General features: G+C 37.9%; 3 protein-coding genes and 1 long non-coding RNA gene across 6 annotated transcripts in view; 3 read left to right on the top strand and 1 right to left on the bottom strand.

Moving 5' to 3' along the window:
• LOC119070751 overlaps positions 1 to 12,411 on the top strand; it is a 23,463-nt gene extending 11,052 nt beyond the window's left edge. Inside the window, exons 3-5 of one of the 3 annotated variants that reach the window (XM_037175223.1) lie at positions 7,236 to 9,327; positions 9,597 to 10,158; positions 10,282 to 12,411. In XM_037175223.1, the coding sequence (XP_037031118.1) occupies positions 7,236 to 9,327; positions 9,597 to 10,158; positions 10,282 to 10,760 (3,133 nt within the window). In that variant the 3' untranslated portion in view covers positions 10,761 to 12,411. Of the gene's footprint in view, positions 1 to 5,785; positions 5,936 to 7,235; positions 9,328 to 9,596 lie in introns of all 3 variants that reach the window. The other 2 variants (XM_037175225.1, XM_037175222.1) reach the window with 2 other exon arrangements.
• Positions 6,742 to 21,959, bottom strand: LOC119070760. The gene is made up of 3 exons (XR_005086548.1): positions 21,799 to 21,959; positions 19,734 to 19,736; positions 6,742 to 6,752 (listed from the first exon to the last, which is right to left on the bottom strand). It is a non-coding gene; the product is annotated as an uncharacterized LOC119070760 (long non-coding RNA).
• On the top strand, positions 14,015 to 15,409 carry LOC119070756. Its single transcript, XM_037175231.1, has 2 exons — positions 14,015 to 14,959; positions 15,021 to 15,409. Exons 1-2 carry the CDS (start codon positions 14,153 to 14,155, stop codon positions 15,348 to 15,350), a joined length of 1,137 nt encoding a protein of 378 aa, XP_037031126.1. The 5' UTR covers positions 14,015 to 14,152; the 3' UTR covers positions 15,351 to 15,409.
• Positions 18,170 to 19,283, top strand: LOC119070759 (putative oligosaccharyltransferase complex subunit CG9662). The gene is made up of 3 exons (XM_037175233.1): positions 18,170 to 18,422; positions 18,514 to 18,587; positions 18,887 to 19,283. Exons 1-3 carry the CDS (start codon positions 18,281 to 18,283, stop codon positions 19,121 to 19,123), a joined length of 453 nt encoding a protein of 150 aa, XP_037031128.1. The 5' UTR covers positions 18,170 to 18,280; the 3' UTR covers positions 19,124 to 19,283.

Below are 21,959 nucleotides of genomic sequence, written 5' to 3'. Positions count from 1 at the left end.
GCCCAAGACATTTTATGTAAAAAATTGTTTGGCAATCGTTTCGGGTCGATATAAAACGTAATAAAAAAACTTGTCGTACAACGCATGCTAAACCTCTGCAGTATTTCTGCTCTCTCTCCCTTAGCAACACGATGTCAACGATTCATTTATTTATATTTAACATAAACCGAGATATCATTCTACAAGAATCATATTTTAACTTATTCATGCGATGACTACCATTCCACCAGCCAGATGATTCAAATGAAAATCCATATCTAATCCGTTTCACATGATCAAAGTTCGAGAAAATTCTCGCGTAACTAAATTCGAATTTTATTGGTAAACCCATTTAATCCACTACATGTCGATTCCAATCATGAATAGTACATCGTACGTAAATGTGTGAATACTACAAAATATAGTAGTCGATGGAGTATGTACATTGTATATGTACATACATACAACTGAATTGTTGTTTTTATTTGCTATATTAATGACTCTCGACATTGTAAATAAATATTTAACATTCGACAAATATATTCGAACGAAACGTAAAACCGAAACTGACGTGGTAGCATTCGATTAGGCAACGTGTGACTACAATAAAAACCATTTCTGTTATCTCATACTCTTATAGCTGCTTGATGATACATAATAAAATTGTAAACATTACGAGCACCATAATAATATTAATAAAATAATCAAGTTGATTACAGCGTCGTCGTCGTCGTCGCCTATCGAAATGATGTTAAATCAAATTTTCTTTCGATACAGGAAATGGGTCGTATTTCCGCGAACAAACAAAATTCTGTTAATTAATTGAATTCACATTTAAGTTTATGTTAAAACACACATGCGGTTGATATTAATCACACAGATGGTAACAATATCGTACCCATGAATCAAGGTTAACGTAGGTCAGTTACGACAAAATTTTTATGTTTGATTGGGCTTTTCTTTTAGCGTGATGTTTAATGGAATTGAAAATCTCGTAACTACTAGGTCCTTGTTGCCGCTTCGTTAAACCATTCCTTTACCTTTCGATAGACGACTTATCGCTAAACTATAGATCAACGAGACATTCCGAGTTTCAATTTGTTCCTGGTTCCCGTATCTCTTCCAAGAGGATGTTCTGTACATCCACTGACATTGCGACACACTTTTAGCCGATTTTGCTTTTTCGCAATTTTTCGACTTTGAATATACAGTCAAAGGCAGTCAATTTTCAGCATGAATTTGCTTCAGCTGTTTTTCAGCTGATCCACACAAACAATCACAACCGTTTATAAGTCTTTATACGGTTTTAACACTACCACGCGCGTGTGTGTAGTAGCTTCAACCGTATAAACAAGGAAAACCAGTTTTGATTGTATGTGTGGATCAGCTGAAAAACAGCTGAAGCAAATTTATGCTGAAAATTGACTGCCTTTGACTGTGAAGCCTTTTGAAACGAAAAACTGAATCTCTGAGTTTTTGTTGTAAGTTACGACTCGTAACTAATAGTAAGGCTCGGAACAGGTCAGGTCGACCCGAAAATACCGGAACCTGTTTTGATCTGAACCTGATTTCATTAATTTTGACCTGACCTGAATTGACCTGAAACCTGATTAGAGTAATCAGGTCTCACCTGACCTGGAACCTGACAGGTTGACCTAAAAATGTGTATGAAATTTTCAGGTCAACCTGACAGGTTTCAGGTCAGCTCTTGATGTAACCAGGTTCAGGTCAGGTCAGGTCGCCTTCCTAAAATTACCCGACCTGACCTGAAATTTCAGATCAGATTAGTTTTTGACAGCGGTCGACCTGTTCCGAGCCTTACTAATAGTGTCCTAACTGTCCATTCTTTGAACCCTTCCTTAACTGACAAAAAAGAGTAAAAAATCTCACCTGTTTTGTGTAACTTTGTACAGGTCATGACTACCACAGCTGTAGAACCCCACACTAAAAATACAGCTGTGACAGTCATTGTAAATTACCTGGAGACTAAGTTAGCCCAAACAGTTGAGATTTTTACCTTTATTTTTTGAGTGTTACATTTATTCGCTGGGTTGTGAATCCGAAGTATGAAACCTTGCAATCTCTTTCGGACGGGTTATCTTTATGTTATCTAATTAGAAGTTCAAGATTTCGCTTTAGACTAAAGACGTTAGTTAATAGACTGATTACTCTTTCTTTCCCGCATTTTATCCTCTCACAAACCAATAGCTTGTTGCATTGTCATTGTTAAATAATCTGACCATTTTCGTTGGAACTACACCGCCATGCCAGTAAAAATTTCGTGAAGCTAGATATAGGCATTGTTCGTGCGTGTAATCAAAACATTCTGAATATCTAACCTTCTAGAAATGGTTAATCATCTATTGTCGGTTGCAGCGACTAAAATAAACGATTAGGTTAATGTGGTCTGATATAGTAAAGTAAATGTTAAAACGAATGAAGTACAAGATTTTGTATCAAACACTAAGTGATACTTTGATTGGATGATTATGTATACTCTAACTGTTTCTAGAAGATCAATTGAAGCTTTGTCTCGTGTATACACTGCAGAATAATCTCTGCTAGAAAATATGAAAGACTTTCACTAACAGAAGGAGATACATTCTTACATACAGATACATAACACGACTCTAAAATTATAGAATTAAACGTTTCACTACGTCGTCCTGTATGATTTTCCACAAAGAACATTTTGCGTTCAACAATTATTTATAGTACGCATTACAAGTTCCAAAACGTTGTTGATAAAAATGTTTTATTTTTGCAAAATGATTGCAACACATTTTCCAACTTACAAATCACTCAAAATCTACAGCGTAACACTATCAGCTGTAGACGAAAAGGTCACCAGCAACTGTTCTATATTAAGATACACACTTACGCGAAACGTGTAGAGAGTTCACGTTTCTGTTGTTTTTGCATATAGATTCATCGAAGCCAATTTTACTTTATATTTTGTTAGAAACAATGTAGCTACGTTCAACCAGCTTAAATCGATTAACAAATTTTCACACGTCACGGAAAATGTGTGGTTGAATTTTGAAGGGAATTTGCACAGTTCAGTGGAAAATTTGCGTTTAACTGAACAACATGAACGAAAATTGCTAATACGTTAAGACAATATACGATTCGGCTCGTCTGCCTCTATTGTGTAAATTTATATTTGCCAATTGTGACGTGCAAACCAACCGTTAATATTTGAACGACTGTAACAAGCAAACACGTGAAGTCTGCACATGCTGTAGCGGTTTTATTATTAACATAATTCACACTTGAGTTGTGTTGGAACACAGAAAAACGAATTCGACAGCACAGCTCAGGCTTTTATTCTGAGGGAAAAGATTCGGTGGAACGTTTAGGTCTAATTGTGAAAACCAAACTTGTTTTGTGGGATCGTATGACTCAATCTTCACCTTGTATTGAAGAAGTAGAGAACTCACTCAAGACAACTGACTGGAAGTGTCCCAGAAAAATCTTGTTTATTCAAGGGGTGGTTTGCGATATGAGCCATGCCATCACTAACTAGTTTTAGCTATCGTAGTAAAAGATCTGAATTAAAAGGGAGTGTAAACGGTAAGAATGGGGACAAAGTATTTTGTTATGGTTTATACATCTACATAAACCGTATGCGTGCGCGACTCTCCTCTTTTATGTGACCAAAGGACATGATAGAGGACATAAAAAACAATCAAAATTATGCGAAATAAATTCAACTTGAAATACTACGCCTCACATTCAACCGTTCGTTGAATTTTTAATTTTGGTTTTTTTCATTGTGATTAGAATTGTATGATTGTATGGCAGTGTGTACCTACAGTGAAATTCCAGTCATATCTAAGAGGAAAACAAGGCCAAATTTACAAAACAAATTCTGATAATTAAACTTACATAGAAACTCGAATTTCGCTGCTGATAACTTTGTGTTTTGCAATTTTACGTTAATCGGATTATGTCTATAAATGGACTCGGAGAAATTCGAATCCTAACTTAGTGCTGTAGGTCTTGGATTTCCTAGTTAGTTGTTGTATAAACCAAGCGGCTGGAGATTGTCACTACCATTTCCTGTGTGTTTACATTAAATCAAACAAAATCTGTTTTTATTAACAGTTACAATTATGTGAACAACGCAAATTGATTTTATTCAGAGTCAATCACCGTTGATCGTTATAACCAATTGAGTCAATACGGTTTTAAGTCATAATTAATTTTACACGCTTCTGGATCATAATGGCGTCAGTACGAATGTGTGATGTTACCGAAAGTCGTTGATAGATCGCAGCATGCAATAAAAGATCTATGGGAGAAATGATGGAAAATAGATACGATGGTGATTGCATTATCGAGGTCCTTGGGCGAGGGACACATTCACCCGAGTAAATCAATTTTACTTAAATGGTGATGTAAAGTAGCCCTTCCTTCCCTAGGGAATAGTATTTACATCGCTCGTAAAGTAAAACTTTATGCTACACTCCGGAAATAATTTGATATTCCGTATCACAATGAGTAAACTAACTTCGGGCTGAAGCCCTCTGACACTTTTACTCATCTGGATATGAAATATCAAATTACTTCCCTGGTAAAACAATGTACTATTTTTCATGTGTGTGGTGTGCTTAACCTTATTTTCTTCGCTCAAAAGGCTACGAGAAATTGATGTTTCGTTGGAGCTTCGTCTAATGACAGTTCAGTGAAGAAAATGTCTATTTTCTGCCCTCATTTTTGACAGAAGAAAAAACAGATATTGTCTCACCAGAACTGACATTTTTTTGTGCCACAAAATTTGTGGTGTAAATAAATTATTGTTTTTGTTTCGTGGAGAAAAACTGTTAATCACACCTCGCACATAAGAAAAAGCTTGTGCTAACCCTGAAAGAAAATAGGAAATACCGAACCGAGCGGTTCGCGGCTCCAGCAAAGATTCACTCTTGTTGAAATTTCCTATTTCCTTCTGTTGGTAAACAAATAACTATTTTATCATAATTCCGTAGATACGCGAGCTATTTTAGTCAACAAAGCAAAACCAATTTTGAAAGCATAACGATCTGTTAAATACACAGTGTTTATCTCCACTTCTCCTTCGGCTCGGGCTTCAAATTTCCCACTAGTCAAGTCAACAAATTTCCGATGTTATCCGATGAATATCAATCTAATGCTCGAAAATTCCAATTTCCAACGTATCTTCCTATTTATTGCAACTTCATACAAGGGTATTCTAAGGATCATTCAAGAAACGAAATCCGAAATTTAATTCACTCGTAGGATATATGCTATACAGTTTCACAGATGTAACGATCCTCTGTCATAGAAACGATTTAATGCAGAACGAATGAATCAATTTATAAAACAAAAATCGTTTGAACCGTGCTTACGCTTAGCCAGTCAAATTCCATCAAAGAACAAATTTTGAAGTTCAAAATTCCAACTACGGAATGCCAGTGGATTCCATAAATCATTAGAAATTTCCCATGCAAATGCACACGTAGCTCATTGTCATTGTCAGCATCAATAAAATCTAATCTGTGAATGTGCTAGGATAAGAGAGTTATTTCAAGTTGACGATAAGAGATAGAGTAAAATGAAAAGTCCGAGATAAGCGTAGCATTCGCTGGATTAACAAATTCACACGAAAATGTAAAAAATGAATTCATAAATAAAACGAACTTAATCTCTGGATGGTGCGTTTGAATAGACAAATACAAATTCAGCATCGTATTGTAAACAGGGCACAGAACTCTTTCCGACGAAATAAACAGTTTCGGGCAATAAATTTAAAAAATTTCTTTTTTTTGCATTTTTGTGAACATAGCACATCATTTTGGTAAATTAATCAAATGTTAAATGTAATCAAGCATTTGTACACAAAGGTTAAAATGAAAAATATCACCATTCTTCTAACGTTCTGTTGGATCTTATGGATATCGCAAATATTTGCCATATCTACAATGTTTCATTACGGGTAAGATTTTTTTCCGATTTTTGTGTTTTGTTTTTCTGCGTTTTATTTTGTTTATTTTGTGTTATAACAATCATTCAATACGAAACTGCTTGGTAGCAATGACACAAGATATTTTTATCTCAACAAAAAAAAAGGTTATTTCGCAATTTCGCGCTTCGTTTCCCTTATCAATATTGAGTTTTATGTTTCATTAATTACAGGTGGCTTCAAACGAAAGCAACCTTTAACGACCTCGCTTATCACAATTACTAATTTAATCAATTAGTCGGAAAGTAAATTACTTTACTCAGACTTAGCCTAAGATTTCTTAGAATAGTGCGGATTCTTGACTGCACTAACTGCACCATAATTCATCTCTGCCTAAATGTGTAGGTATTTTGTGTTTGAAAAAGTGGCGCATGTACCATACCAACGATGCCAATCAAATTAAATATAAATATTCAGGCGAAATGTATTCTGAGTTTTCAAAGTGTAATTTGCTTTACTGGCACGTGTGCCTAAAAGCCTTAAAGGCTTAAATAACCAGTGAACAAACATTGATCTGAATAAATGTCTGTTTTCTTGTCGTAATTGAGGTTGATGTTATTTGTTTGCAGATGAGTTTCGATAACAATTTCAAGTTGAGAGTCATTTAACAAAGGGATTGTCTGGTAGCGCTATTTACGATTGTTGTTTCTGTCTTCGGATTACTCTGTACGGAAACTCCTGAGAACTCGAAGTTCATCGTTGTCATAAAATTGAATGCGCTCCTCCACACTGATTCCACGAGGTGTACGAAAAATCGTTGGACAAGGCACACCACTAATTTTGACCTGACCTGAAATGACCTAAAACCTGAAATATAGGAATTAGGTCATTAGCTGTCAGTTCAGCTTTCAGATCGTCATGAAATTTTTGACATGTTTGTACAATGGACGTCAGGCCGATATGAATTTGCTTTACAGCTGTTTTTCAGCTGGTCCTATCGTACAAACAAAACTTCTTAAACTTGTTTATGCGGGAACAGTTACTTGCATGCGAGTGGTAGTGGTAAACCCGTAAAAAGAAGGATGAGCAGTTTTTTTTGGTAGAGTACAACCAGCTGAAAATCAGCTGACGCAAATTCATATTTAAATTTCACTGACTCGACTGTGTATAAATGGAAGTTTCTAAAACCTGACCTGACAGGTTTCATAAATTCAGGTGCAGGTCAGGTTTCCTCAGTAAAAATATTATTTCAACCTTGGTGGACCTATGTAATCCCAGACTTACTATCAGCGAATCGTGACAATAATTCTCTTTCTTTCTTCTTAAATTACAGAATTCCTGACATTCCAGCAACAGCGCCCATAGTCACACTCGTCGAGAAAATTTCCGAAATCAATCTGGAATCAACGGTAGAAGAAGATACGGAAGATATCAGCCACAACAACACGCAATCGCCCGTAACCGATCTTCCGAATGATTCACTGAAATCACTCGATGCCATTTACGATCCAGATGCACAGCGTAAAGAGCAACCCGATAATGCTAGCTCACCACCACCAGTGCAGAAAGATGAAATTGAAATCGTACAAGATGTACCGCCGGATGAGCAGATCAATATGATTAATGATTCAGGAGGAACCGGACGTACTGACGAGGATACGAAAGCTGAATCGAATGAGGTGTACACCGTGGACGCTGAAGCTGTTGAGAAGGCTGAGGTGAACTTAACGGAAGAGGAGATTCCGGTTTTTTCCGAATGGGCGCAAAAGCATTTAGAAGAAGCGGAAAAGAAACTGGAAAAGGAAGCGGTAAATACGTCGACAATGAAAAAGAATTCGACGCAAGGTCACAAAACGCCGGTGGTTAAGCTACGAGCCAAGAACTATGCATCACCCGATTGCGGAGCGAAAATAATAGCAGCCAATTCAGAAGCATCGAGTACGGGTTCGGTGCTGACAACGACGAAAGACGAATATCTTCTTAGTCCATGTACGAGTCGCATTTGGTTTGTCGTTGAATTGTGCGAAGCCATTCAAGCCGAAGTCATTGACTTGGCCAACTTCGAGTTGTTTTCTTCGTCGCCGAAGAATTTCTCCGTGTCGGTCAGCAATCGTTTCCCAACCAGAGAATGGTCAAACGTTGGACGCTTCACTGCCAAAGATGAACGAGACATTCAGAGTTTCGATTTGTTCCCGCATCTCTTCGGAAAGTACGTTCGGGTGGACATCCATTCGCATTACAATTCGGAACACTTTTGTCCGATTTCGCTTTTTCGCGTCTACGGTACATCCGAATTTGAGGCATTTGAAACGGAAAACCGAATCCATTCGGTTGACGACGACGATGATGATGATGAGGATGAGGATGTAGGTGAAGCGAAACATAATGAGAACAATATTTTCAAGTCGGCCAGTGATGTGGTGATGTCAATTGTTAAGAAAGCTGCTGCTTCCTTTGTCAAACCGAATGAGGCAGTCAACAATCGAACGGAGGAAGCAGGCACACGCAAACTAGCTGACAAATGTATGACACCAAATTTCGTGCTGATGTGCAAACACTGCTCGAGTAGTTTAGCCGTGGAAGTGAACAATTTGCTCAATTGTGAAATGAACGTTTTGAATAGGATACTGACGTCCGATGTGATAAGACAGAGCATTTATAAATCTCAAATTTGTGCCAATTTAGTTGGATTAGACTTAAGTTTAAGTTGTAGCAGTGAGGATGTGTCGAACAGCTATTTGACGGACATGTCAACGGACTATGTGTTACATATGTTCCCGGTTCGGTACGTTGCGGCAATGTGTAACGTACTGGGTGTAGTCGATAAAAAACTGAAAAATGTTAGTTATGTGTCGGAAACGAATGGTGCAAAAGACGGAACGAATTTAACGATCGATAAAATGGGCGGTGATAAGCTGCTGATGCCGAATATGATTCTGTCGAATGAGGATGACAAACTGAAGAACAGCAAAAACGTCAACATCGAAACGGTGAAACCAGTGGACTCGTCAACCGAACAATCTCAGGAAAGGGACGTGCTAGTCGCTGATACAATTGCCGATTCAAGTCGCAAGGAGACCGAAGAAGCGGTAGCCACGCAAATTCAAGCACCACCGTTGGATGTTGAAGCAGAACAAATTATCGCCACCGATCCAGTAGATTCGTCGGAGCGAAAATATGTGACGGATTTGAATGAAAACAGAGAGCAACAGCAGCAGTCAACGCATGATGAAGCGGTCAATGTCAAAACTGATGGAATGAATGGAAGCTGGGAAAATATTGACAATTTACTGTCGACGCCGGTACCGGAAATAGCTGAAGTTCATGCGTACGAGGAGAATGTGAATGGCGCATTGACAAGTCATCAGCCTGGCCAGAAGGTTCATTCGGAGAGTGTGTTCCTGCGTCTATCCAATCGGATAAAGGTGAGTCAAATTTTTCGTTTATTTCTCTTGAGAGCGAGAGTGAGAGTCGAATTGCGGCTAGTCACAATAATGACAAAAGAAGCCGATGAGCTAGTGTTCCAATCACTCTGATTTAGACATAGAATGTTTCAGTTAACAAATGTTCTCTTTTCGTATAATGCGACAATTTGGCACAGGCATTATGAGGGACTGATAGGCATGTGGGCTCTCGGTGCAATAGTCTGGATGTAACAATCAAGTTAAACATTTTCTTTCTTTCATTCATTCAGGCCTTGGAACGAAACATGTCCCTATCTGGTCAGTATCTGGAAGAGTTGAGTCGACGCTACAAAAAACAGGTGGAAGAGCTTCAATTGGCTTTCGCTCGAAGCCTTAACATAGCTGAAGAGCAAGCAAAACGTAATTTCGAACGGGAACAACAATTTTACGAACAAACTCAACAATTGCGTCGTGACATAGAATCTCTGAGCGAAAATTTCTTCTCGTGGACACGCATTACGGTCATATTCGTCGGTTTCGCCTTTCTACAAATTTCCATCATTTTGATTGTGGTCAAGATTTGGATTCGCCGATACCTCGAACGCATCGGTGTTCATCCACAAAATGACAATCAGCGAGGTAATACTGATCAGGCGGCTGTTCGAGAACGTCGACGATCCACTGATGCAGTGAAAGGAGCTGTTCCGCGCACATCACAACGGAAGCGTAGACCTAGTGAGGAGGCACTGCAGATCAGCGGAACATACAAGGAACTGATGATTCAAGATGACATTGTCGATATTGGTCCCGACTACGAAGAATATGATTCGTTTGTGGAAACCAGAAAGAAAGGTAAACCAAAGAACCGTCGCCTATTGAACGTTAAACGAGCTATGTCAATGGAACCGATGGGCAAGCGGCCGGACTCATCGTCAGAAGATTTAGAAAAATTGAAACTTTTGTATGTCAATGCAGGTTATGGTCATGGCATAAGCGAACAGCCACTGTTAGATGAAGATTACGATATCTACGTTCCTGGTAACGATTTAGCGTACAACGAATTCATGCCAGATGGGCCATCTGGCAGTGATGCTAGAACAAACAATGGCAGTGACACACCATCGTCAACCGGTTCTACTAAGAAACCGAAATCGCGTCGTCTGTCGTCGCCAGCTTTCTTGAAATCACCGTTCTCACGGCAAAATAGTAAAAAGTCAGAAACAACTACCGGTTGGGAATGGTATCGACTGAAACGGGGATCGAACACTAGTCAATCGAAATCAAAGTCTGAGAGTCCAGAGGTTCGGGTAAATGGTTTCAACGGTAATGTGCCGCCAGTGAATAATCTACAAAGCAGTAACGATTCGCTGAAAACGACTTCGTCAACGGTAAATGCGATTGGCAGCGAAAAGAAACCCGGCAGTTTTCGGAAGATACTGAAAAAGGTGTTCTGAATCGCAATTCCTAACTTAGTTTGTCTGTTAAATTATTTAGTATTTGTAAGTATTTGCCTTAGTTATTTTTTGAATTGAGGATGGAAGAGGAGAAGAAGCAGCAGTAAACAAGTTTAGGTTTTACTCGAAGTGTTTGTTTGCTTGGTTTTTCTTTTCGTGTGTTGTGTTGTGGAATCAATTTTTATGGGTCAATTATTGTGCAACAACTGTGAGAGATTTGCCATTTGTCTGGAATTAATCTGGCACACAATTACTTTCATATTTTGTGGTGTACATCCCGCTCTTGCCACTGCAGTTAGTAATGTAGATTTGATGTTTTTGACTTGATCTCTCGACAGCTTTGCTCAGGTAGAAGCATTTCTTCTTCATTACATTAGTAACAAAGGCTCTACCTTAACGCCAAAAAAATATCACTTCTATGAGCAGCTTAAATTCCAACTATTTGACGGTATTGTCCCCTACGGCGAATGGTAAAAAAAATTCCCCTCAATTTTGCTCTTCTAATTCGGTTCATTTAAGCAGCAAATGTAACATCAAGTGACTATTATCAACAGGAACGTGAGCCAGACATGATTTTTTTGCATTAAGCATTTCACATCCAGTGGCGACAACTCAATTTTCGTCTTTTCATGCGTTCTCAGTTTACAAACTGCTAGCATACCGCAATACAATCATTAAGTCTGTTACTTCTATCGTACCTTTGAGTTAAGTATTTCACCAGATTCGTACTGAATCTGTTCATCAATTAATTCAGCCATGCATCCTGCAAACAATTTCCCTTTTAATTCCAATTGCGTATGCAACGTGATACCTTTGACGCGCCATATGGAAGCAAAGTCATGTCTAAATGTCTTACTGAAGCGAATCTTGTCGTTCTTCATTGTTACATTACGTCTGAGCTTTCAAAATTTGATTTTGACGAGTGGGGAGGTTACAGTCCGACCTGAAGGATATTGTTTTCAACTACCGGTTGCCTATCACTGTACCGAAACGTCCGCAACAGAAGTGCGATTGCGACACCTCGTCGTCAAGACAACATTCATCACTCATCGCCTGACTGGCAGTTAGTTGCTACTAGTGTAAAATGACATACAGGCCGACGTACTTATCTAAGAGCATTTACCTTAATGGCCGAGGGAAAAGCTGGTTCAGCAAACAATGCCACTGAACGCCGAAAGACTCTGAATTCGGTTAGAGCTGGTAGCCAAAAGGTCCTTTGCAGCATAGAAAAAATTGTGCGTCAATGTTGTGTTTCCGAAGGTCTGGAGGAGCGAACATTTTGAAAATTTAGCGATCTGAGCGGAGTTGTTGTTTCCGATTAAATAAAAAAAAAATAAAAATCTTTATCGAGTATACGTACACTGAGTGTGTCCTTGGGTGAGTGAGTGAGCCAAGTGTGATCGATTTGAAAATGATTTAATGTATTTGGAGTGCCAATTTGTAAACTGTAATAGAATTAAAAATGCCTAAGAAAGCTTTAAAACACACTTCTGATTCTGAATGATATTTTTGTAAAATGCCTTGGATATGAGTTTTTGTGATTTCAATTTGTTAGTTATCTTTTTAGGCTGTAAAAGCAAATTTATTGTAGTGTTACTCGTAGAAATACCTAAGTTATTTGTACAAAAAACAATAAAGACTTTCAATTGTATAAGGAAATGTTTTGGTTTTTTGGTTCGAGTTTCTAGAGCAAGTCCAGATCTGTATAGAAGATATGCAAGTCGAAGTCGAATGGTTTCGAGTTTACATTGTCGAGAATATTGGTAATTGACACAGTAATGCTCCTAGCATTAACATTGAATTGATCACAAGTGTCAAGTGTCACATTTGACAAGTGTCAAATTTGGAGGATCCACAACCAGTTTTCCATCACTCTCTCTGTAGATAGAATGGGCTATGCACCAATGTCACCGACGGTACGGATGAAAATCAAACATTTTTGTGGAACCTTGTTCAGGGCTCCGAGCTGACTAATAATATCATTCAACCGTACCGTGTACTGCTTAGGTCGTTAGTATAGGTCTGTTCCAAGGTCGTTGAAAATGTCAATCGTCATCCACAGAGAAGCTAGTACAACCTTACTTTAAAGCTTTAACGAACGAATTCGTTTAAGTTTCGGTTATGTTTGTCTGTTGATGACGGTCGATTGTTTTCCCGTACGGTGGAACAGACTTTATTCCCTTGAAGAAAGTCAAATCGCAAAGCAAAAATCGCCAAGAAAAATTGACACTGTGTGAAGAAACGCCAAGAAAAATCAACAAAGTGCGAATACACCAAGAATGGTAAATTTGTCTTTATGACATTACTTCACACTTTGGTGATTTTACTTAGCGTTTCTTCACACTCTGACGATTTTTCGTGGTGATTTAACAAATCAACCAAAAGTGATGAGTATTTTGTACGACTCTAAGGAAATGTATCCTTTTTCGAAAGGTAACGCAAAGGCGGTCGTAGCGAATTCATCCAGAGAGTATATTGCTAACTATTTTGAGGTGATTGTATCGGGTATTGGAATAATATTGTATATGGTGTGTCACTGACACAGTGTCAGACCGTGGTCTTATTGGAGACCAATAATCTTACGAATTCACGGTCTTGCGTGTACCAAGAAAAATGAATGAAAAGAGAGAAAAACCGAAGGAATAGATATTTATGCTACTAGAACTATCAACCGGTGTATTTGTCCGAGATGTAGTAAACGGTTCGAGACGAGGTCAAGAACCTTGTTTACTATACCGAGAACCAAGAACAGGTTGACAGTTCTAGTGGACTAAAATAGGTAAACGTAACCATCTGAACGAACAAAAGATGAGAACATTCAGATGAGCGAACTTAGTCTTTTCGAATTGCAAAACTTAAATTACACTCCAATCTTCCCACTCCATTGGTGGTGATGTACACGACCTAAAAGTAGTATCGCATAATTGAAATCCAACGGTAGAAAACGTTAGTCATCCGTAATGTCTATCATCCAACTTTAATGCATAGTGATCAGTTACCCTACAAGTCTCGACTAGCGCTTCTGCAAAAGACTCCGAATCTTCAAAAAACGATTTTTTTTCAATAACATCGATTTAAGTGAAATGCTAAAAAACCTCAACTGTAAGTCCGTAAGTGGTGGTCGATTGTGTGTAATATATTGTTGTGAGGAGCACGATAAATACATGTATAAAGGTTGTCCATATCTCACTTATATTTTTATCTAATCAGACACTAAGTGTTAAGTTATTGATTTCACCGATTAATTTAGTTATTATTCAACCGTAGCCACAGTTGCCTTCAAATTAGTTCATAGGAACAAAAGTTGATAAATATCATTGGCTGAACTAGAGCGACATAATTGAATTTGTGAAACTATGAGTGACCGTTTTCGTTAGAAATACACATCCAGCATGCGTTTCCGTAGTCGCCGTCGTTGCCTCTTAAAATTTGTACTTTGTATCGCTCTCATTTACATTTCATTGGCCATAGTCACTCAACAAATAAGCGTCAAGTTAGTCGTTCGCGATGTGATTTATTTGAGTAGACCGATTTGGGACAGGCCTGGCAGTCAGCCAGAAATAATCATTCCACATTTTCACTCCGACTCACTGCCATATTCCGAACTTTGTCCACTTCACGGTTGGAAGGAGCGCGAGTTAAGTGAGGGGGTTAACAGTGCACCGAAAGTGATTGACGCTGTGATATTTAGCATAGAGTTAGACATTATCGAAATTAGAATGCGGGAGCTGTGGGATGTAGTGGACATATTTTTGGTGGTGGAAGCCGATAGAACATTTACGGGAGCGCAGAAACCGTTATTTCTCGATGAAAACATTCAGAGATTCAAATTTGCGGAAGAGAAATTACGGCACGTCATTATTCGAAATAAGTTGAATCAAAATCCGTCCAGTGATTTTGAAAATGAAATTATAATGAGGCGCGAAATGACACATGCCATCTGGTCACTCCGGCCCAAGTATGGCGATTTGATTATAGTGAGCGATGTTGATGAAATTCCATTTAAGGAGACGATTAAGCTACTCAAAAACTGTGAAGGATATTCCAAGGAACTGCATTTGCAAATGAGAAACTACGTCTATTCGTTCGAATTTTACAGCGACACCACGAATTGGAAGCCTCATGTTGACACATTTAGTGGCAATTTTCGATACCACCACGGAAAGCCTACAGAGTCCCGCATTTCGAATTGGACATTGGCGAGTATTCTTGTTTCTTCTTCTATAATTTTGATGTGATAGATAACGTTTCCCTTTACAGGAAGATGCAGGCTGGCACTGTTCTTTCTGCTTCCGATATTTGTCAGACTTTGTCTTCAAAATGACTTCATTTTCGCATAGCGATCGAGTCACGGCAGACCATCTACTAAATAAGGAAAATATCCAGAGAAAAATCTGCGATGGAAGCAATATCTTTGACATGTTTGAAGAAGCCTATACATTCAAAAAGTTGATCAGCACACTAGGCCAGCGACCACGGCAATTGAGTACACTGGGGATCCCTAGTGCTGTCATGGATCAGCACAAATATTTCAAATTTCTTTTGCCTGGCGGTTGTATTCGGGAAGATGCCCCGCCCGTTAAGACTTAGATGATCCAGATTATGATTCGTGTGCGTGACGAGGTCAGTAGTGTTGACAAATAAATTTTTTAAATTTTGGAGATAAATATTTTACTCGTTGTTGGTGTGACACTGTCGTTTCTGGACGAGTCCCGAGTGTACTGTATCCTGTTTCCCTCACAAGAATTTTATGGAAATTGAGTGGAACGAATCGGTATCACTAGCAGGGGGACTCGAGGGAAAGACTTGTTTGGACAAATTTTCTTATTTATTTTCATTATTAGATTACGAGTCTAAACGTGACTAAGACGATAGATATGGTTGCAGCAGTTTGACCATATCTGAGAGAAGTAAGCGCTTTGTGAAAATTGCTGTATGTAAACTGTTGACTTTTCTCTGCTGCAATCATTTTTATTGAATTCTAACACATTCGTTATTGCGGATACACAAAGGCATAGATTAGGACAACAGGAAGTGGACAGACATCCGAAATTAATCGGAATTCTTTCCCCACTTGTAAAACGAAAAGCTTCTGCACCCTTCGCCCAGTATAGCCAGTCAGGGCCAAAGTATATAAACACTAAAAGTGCAAACGCTCATTGGATCACAGACCAAAGAGCCCAACTTTCGAGTGTGAATATAAGATTTGTTACGTTGCATCCGCGTTTGATAATGTTGGTGGAACTGCGTTGTTTAGTATTGAGTTTTGGTATGTGTTGTAACCGTTGCAACCTACCAAAGTCAATTCGACTTGTGTCCAACGATAATATAGCAAATATTCATACAAAAAATTCACCTCTCGTGGCTATCATGTGGTGAATTTTTATATATTTAAAATCATCAGAGGTGGTGTGTTCTTCGGTTCCCCCGTATCTGATAAAATGGCAATCTACGTGACCTGCCCAAAGTTTACAGCTTTGGCCGGTAGGTGAGCTATATTTTTCACATTCCTTCATTGCTCTTTACGTTAAAAACGTGTAAACTCACCCGAGATTTAAGAGTTAAGAAGAAGTCAATAATAGTTATTTGCATCACTTGGATTGAAACCACGAAATTACAGTATACGTGTGAATTCGTATACAGAAAGAATAATTTTTGCATAAGTATGTATGTTTCGTCGAGACGAAGTCGAGTGGTTTCAATCCTGTGATGCACAAAATTTTACGCTCGTCACATCATGAAATACACAAAAAACAAAAACAAATATAATAGACACCGTTCAAGGTTGAATCTGAATCTATAGAAGAAGAATGAGAATAAAAACGAAACCAAAAATACACGATATAAAGCCGAATGAGTTGATCGTTCGATGTGCATCACACTACTCGTTGATACGGAGAGTACGCTCCGCCTTTGTATCAAATTTCTCTCTTTGACGAATAACATAAACAAACTTCACCATTAAGGAAAACATCGCCTGAATCCCTAGACCTGTTTGCAAGGTCTGCTGAGAGAACTAAAAAAGTGTGATTTCCGATAACTTTTGACGCGTGATATTCAGTGTTTTCATTGTTTGACCAGTGTAAAATACATTAGATGTAGATTCAGTCATTTGAAAATGTTTTCCTAAAATTACTTAAAAAATACTACATTTCGAATGTCTTCTACGAAATGAAATAAAACTAAAATTGAAGCTATCTGAGAATCTAATGGTTTATAACTCTTCTTAGGTTCCTTACCAGTTGGGCTCTTTGATCTGTGATCCAATGAGCGTTTGCATTTTTAGTGCAGAAGCTTTTCGTTTTACAAGTGGGGAAAGAATTCCGATTAATTTCGGATGTCTGTCCACTTCCACTTAATTAATAATTGGGCCATTTGAAGGCTATCTTTTTAACGTTGCAATTTGGCAACGGTCTTAGGAAACAACAAGTTCTAATCTATGCCTTTGATTGTGTATCCGCAATAACGAATGTGTTAGAATTCAATAAAAATGATTGCAGCAGAGAAAAGTCAACAGTTTACATACAGTAATTTTCACAAAGCGCTTACTTCTCTCAGATATGGTCAAACTGCTGCAACCATATCTATCGTCTTAGTCACGTTTAGACTCGTAATCTAATAATGAAAATAAATAAGAAAATTTGTCCAAACAAGTCTTTTCCCTCGAGTCGCCCTGCTAGAGACACCGGTTCGTTCCACTGAACTTAAGGCGTAGATATTAGATGGAAAGTTTTTGTAAAAAGTAGGACATTACAACTCCTGAAACTCAATTTTTACCAACTGTTTCATTAAAAATCCAACTAGTTCTTTAAAATGCATCCGGAACACTTTTCAATTTACTCTCTGCACACATAATATTATAACAATTTCTGTGATGTATAGATCCACAGCTGCTCTGCTACAGTAGCAGTGCTATGCCTAGGGTTATTAGCGATTCTATGTCGACTGTTGATGGGATTATTCAAAGCACCTAGAAGGGTAATAGAGATTTTTTGGTGTCAAATAGAGTAGTTTTTGGTACGAGTTGCCATTTACATTATATTAGACAGGAGTCGTCGTGAGATGCCGCATTGGAGGCAAATTTGAAAACGAAAAATTGGTTACTGCGACGGGTTTTCATTTAACTTTTATTAAAGAATTTACATTCAGTTACGTAATTTAGTTATTTGTATGCAGACTGCTAACGTGATGTTAGATTATTTGTTAAAATAATGTACATTTCAGTGATCATATTTTCATTGAAAGAACGTTCGTGCCTATTTTTCGAATATATCTTGGCTCTTACCGCAATTTTAAGAGTGTAAAAATCTTATAAAATAAAAATGACATTTGACACTGCACTGCACTGGTGGCAAACTTTCAACAATGCACAACCGAAAATTTCTGTCAACACTGTTTCATCCATCTGTCATTCGAGTTTCGAATAAAACGAATGCACGTCAGCACTAAAAAACAAAGTTTTGCTCTGTGTTTGTTTTCCATTTATTTATAACAAAAACGCCGCACCGAACAAATTAAAAATGCTTGAATCGCTGTACAGCCTACCGTTCCTACTCTTAGAAGTGCCCAATCTAAAGATAAAACAACCTTCATGGCTCAAACAACCGTCGCCGATGACTGTTTTCACATTAGTTTTGTTCTCGTACTTTTTGGTTACCGGAGGTTTGTGTGATTTTTGTGTTGCCGTTTTTTACCTAAAGAAACGTCCTCAAGATCATAACCGTAAAACTAATTGAATGCATTTAATCGACAGGTCTGATCTATGACGTCATCGTTGAACCACCGAGCGTAGGATCTACTACAGACGAAAATGGTCATACGCGGCCGGTATGTTAAAAAAATATATTGTTTTGGGTTGGGCGGGCTTATCAGACAAAGTCTAGATAATATCCGTCCACGGAATATATCGATTTGTATTGGACGTTGCTAGACGGCGATGTTAATAGTTAGTTTTGTCATTTAAAAAATAAGGTACCAGGGGTGTCCTTACCTTCGATAACTTTAATGCGAAATGACTTAATTGATTGACACCGGTGTCGAATACCTACATATTGCTATCGATTAGCGTCCCTACATAAACTACAAAGTCTTACAACAATTTATCTAATTCTTCGTTCACAATGCAGGTTGCCTTCATGCCATATCGAGTAAATGGACAGTACATCATGGAAGGTTTGGCTAGTGCATTTCTGTTCACAGTCGGCGGACTAGGCTTCATTATCATGGATCAAACGCACGCGCCCGGCAAAGCTAAACTGAATCGCATTTTACTGACGTCCATGGGGTTCCTGTTCATTTTGGTCTCGTTTTTCACGACGTGGATCTTTATGCGAATGAAATTGCCGGGATATTTGCAGCCGTAAGAACAACACTGGACGATAGAGTGGGTTCGATGTCGAATTGAAGCTGCGTTGGTAGAACCAGGCGGCTTATGAACAAAATTATTTTTCCTAATTTTTTGTAAATTAAATTAATTTTTCGACGATTTCTTCGGTCGCATTAAATTTTAATAAGAAATTCGTCCACCGTTTGTTTTAGTGAAATTTTACTTTCGAAATCAATGATCGAAGAGTGCGAATTTCCCTGATGTTTCTCGAATTTTATTGATTTTTTACAAAAACTTTCTCAAAAGACTGGAGAGAAAACGTTTTCCAAAAATTTTCGATTTATCTCGTTACAGTCAAAGGCAGTCAATTTTCAGCATAAATTAGCTTCAGCTGTTTTTCAGCTGATCCATACAAACAATCACAACCGTTTATACGTCTTTTTATACGGTTTTACCACTATCATGGGCGTGCGTGTAGCAGCTTCAACCGTATGAACAAGGAAAACCAGTTTTGATTGTATGTGTGGATCAGTTGACAGCTGAAGCAAATTTATGCTGAAAATTGACTGCCTTTGACTGTATATTTAATACTAGCAACGCAAAATAATAGTTTTCAAACCAGTAAATGACACTGTGTTTTTTCTCACTAGCTGTAACGGCATCGAGTGACAATTTACACATCTACTGCCTAAAAATCATTTTCCATTTTCACTACTGTGAATTCGAAGTTCCTTCTTCGAAAAATAGTCGTTAACTCCTCGGCCTTTTGGATTGCTGCATTTACTTTTTGGGCTTTTTACAAATGAGTACCCTCCGAGGTTCTTTTTCATATTAACTGACATTGGCCTACACACTATAGCCAAAACCCTCTCCAGTAACCTAACTACATTTATTAAGGTGGTGAAAATGCAGAAATTAGAAAACATTGCATGATCGTACAAACAAAAGAATTAGGTGGTATTTTGACAGCGTCAATACGAAGTTTGTTTGCTAGATAGAGTATTGCACTAGTAGATTTGGATGACTAATGAGACATATGGAAACTCTACCCTAACGTAAATAGTGATTGGCTAAAGCTCTCTCACATAAAACATCCTAGTAATCGTATTGGATTAATATTCAAAACACGGCTTCGCCATGTGTAAGCCTACACAAAGCCCTTCAAAATATGACCAATGTAGTAGTAAGTTAGTTTTTACTTACACGACCTTAAGGATCCAATTCAATACGATTTGTAGTCAACCGAACTAACGTTCCGTTGTACAAGGTCTAGGCATCTTTTCAGTTTGATCGGTCAAATTGGGCAAGCTCACCCGTTTTGAGACTTAAATTGCGATCTAAACCCTAATTCTGTAACAGATTTGATGAATGAACTGGCAACCCTCCTTGGAAATAAAATTACGATCTTACTACTGCATCTCACTCTATCTGTTGGCAGGCTACAAATTCAATTTTAAATTAAAGCGCACACTGGTTTTTCGTTCTACATTGGTCCTGTAGAATGTAAAGAGAAATTTCCATACGCACAATATGTAACGACAACTTTATTTAAATTTCGGCAAGGCCATGGCCGGCCGTGGTGATTAAAAACAATCGTAAGCATATAATAAGATTTGTAGAATTTACGTCCGCAAACTTGAATTTGAGTTTCAGGTATAATTTAAGTAAACTGGTCTGGCGCCTTTGTTTACCATAGAGATAAATAGACTATCTAGAGAGATTTAAATAGAACAACCTGCAAAAATATGTGACAAAAGACCTGTTACATCTGTGTGCGCAAATGTCGTAAGCAAATAGAAGTGGGACAATCTTTTCACAACGCATGCGAGAAATAGTAATTTTCTCCCCTCCGCAGAAGGCTTTGTTTTGAAAAACGTTGTTTAACTCGGGAAAATAGTTGGAAATTGCATTTTCTCGGGTGAATGGTGGCCCTCGCTACACCTTAGAAATGCAATTTCCAACCTTTCTTCCCTCGTTAAACAATAGTATTCTACATGACTAATGATAAAAAGATGAAAAGTAAAGCTTATATGTGAATTCTGTTGATCCGAGGCGTAGCCGAGGTCTATAAACACACGATAACGAGACTACCAAATTTATGGTTTAGCTTGATGTAGGAATCAATGGGAAGAAGTATCTGGTTGATTTGTTTCATACTTAAACATTGATTATTTTTTGACTTCGTGAAAACGTTCAATCAATCAGAAACTTTTTGTAACGACAACGCCATTGTGACTCTTTCTTCATCTATTTTTATATCAACCATCTCTAATCAGAAATGAAAATATTTTGCCTAGTTGTGTAATGAGCCACTTTCAACCCTAGGGAAAACAAGAAATTTGGTTTAAGTTTAAAAAGCGAAAAACGTTGTATATAACTCGATGATAAATGATTTTTTAGTCACACAATATATATTGTCACACTCGGCTTGTTATATGACGAGGGTTAAAAAGATGAAAAGTAGAGTTTTCGTGTGAATTACATTTTTATCCCGAGTTATGTAATATATATTACACACTTTTCACGAAGAAGTCGAGGCTTGTCGAGTGTGTGCTCTATTTTATCACATAAGGGAAAACGAGACAACAACATAGAACTGAAGTGTAATTTTTGAATTACTCTTCTAGTTAAGTAATTTTGTCGAAAGTAGTGATTGAAACATGAAAAGTACGGTTTTCGACGCATGTAGCATGTAAATAACTATTACATAACAAGGGAAAAAAGATCTAAAGTAGAGTTTTCGTGTGAATTGTTGATCCGAGGCGAAGCCGAGGTCAATAAACACACGAAAACTAGACTTATCATTTTTATCTCGAGGCATTACATATTTTACATGCTCAGTCCGTCGAAAGAAGTACTTGAAACATGAAAAG

This window comes from Bradysia coprophila (assembly GCF_014529535.1).
Source record: "Bradysia coprophila strain Holo2 chromosome IV unlocalized genomic scaffold, BU_Bcop_v1 contig_106, whole genome shotgun sequence".
NCBI classification, from domain to species: domain Eukaryota; kingdom Metazoa; phylum Arthropoda; class Insecta; order Diptera; family Sciaridae; genus Bradysia; species Bradysia coprophila.
This window is presented reverse-complemented; position numbering and strand designations above follow the sequence as displayed.

Coding starts and splice junctions, on each gene's coding strand:
- LOC119070756 (XM_037175231.1), top strand. CDS start 14,153: ATGCGTTTCCGTAGTCGCCGTCGTTGCCTCTTAAAATTTGTACTTTGT. Junction 14,960..15,020: donor GCATTTCGAATTGGACATTG/GCGAGTATTCTT, acceptor TTCCCTTTACAG/GAAGATGCAGGCTGGCACTG.
- LOC119070759 (XM_037175233.1), top strand. CDS start 18,281: ATGCTTGAATCGCTGTACAGCCTACCGTTCCTACTCTTAGAAGTGCCC. Junction 18,423..18,513: donor GTACTTTTTGGTTACCGGAG/GTTTGTGTGATT, acceptor TTTAATCGACAG/GTCTGATCTATGACGTCATC. Junction 18,588..18,886: donor AAAATGGTCATACGCGGCCG/GTATGTTAAAAA, acceptor TTCACAATGCAG/GTTGCCTTCATGCCATATCG.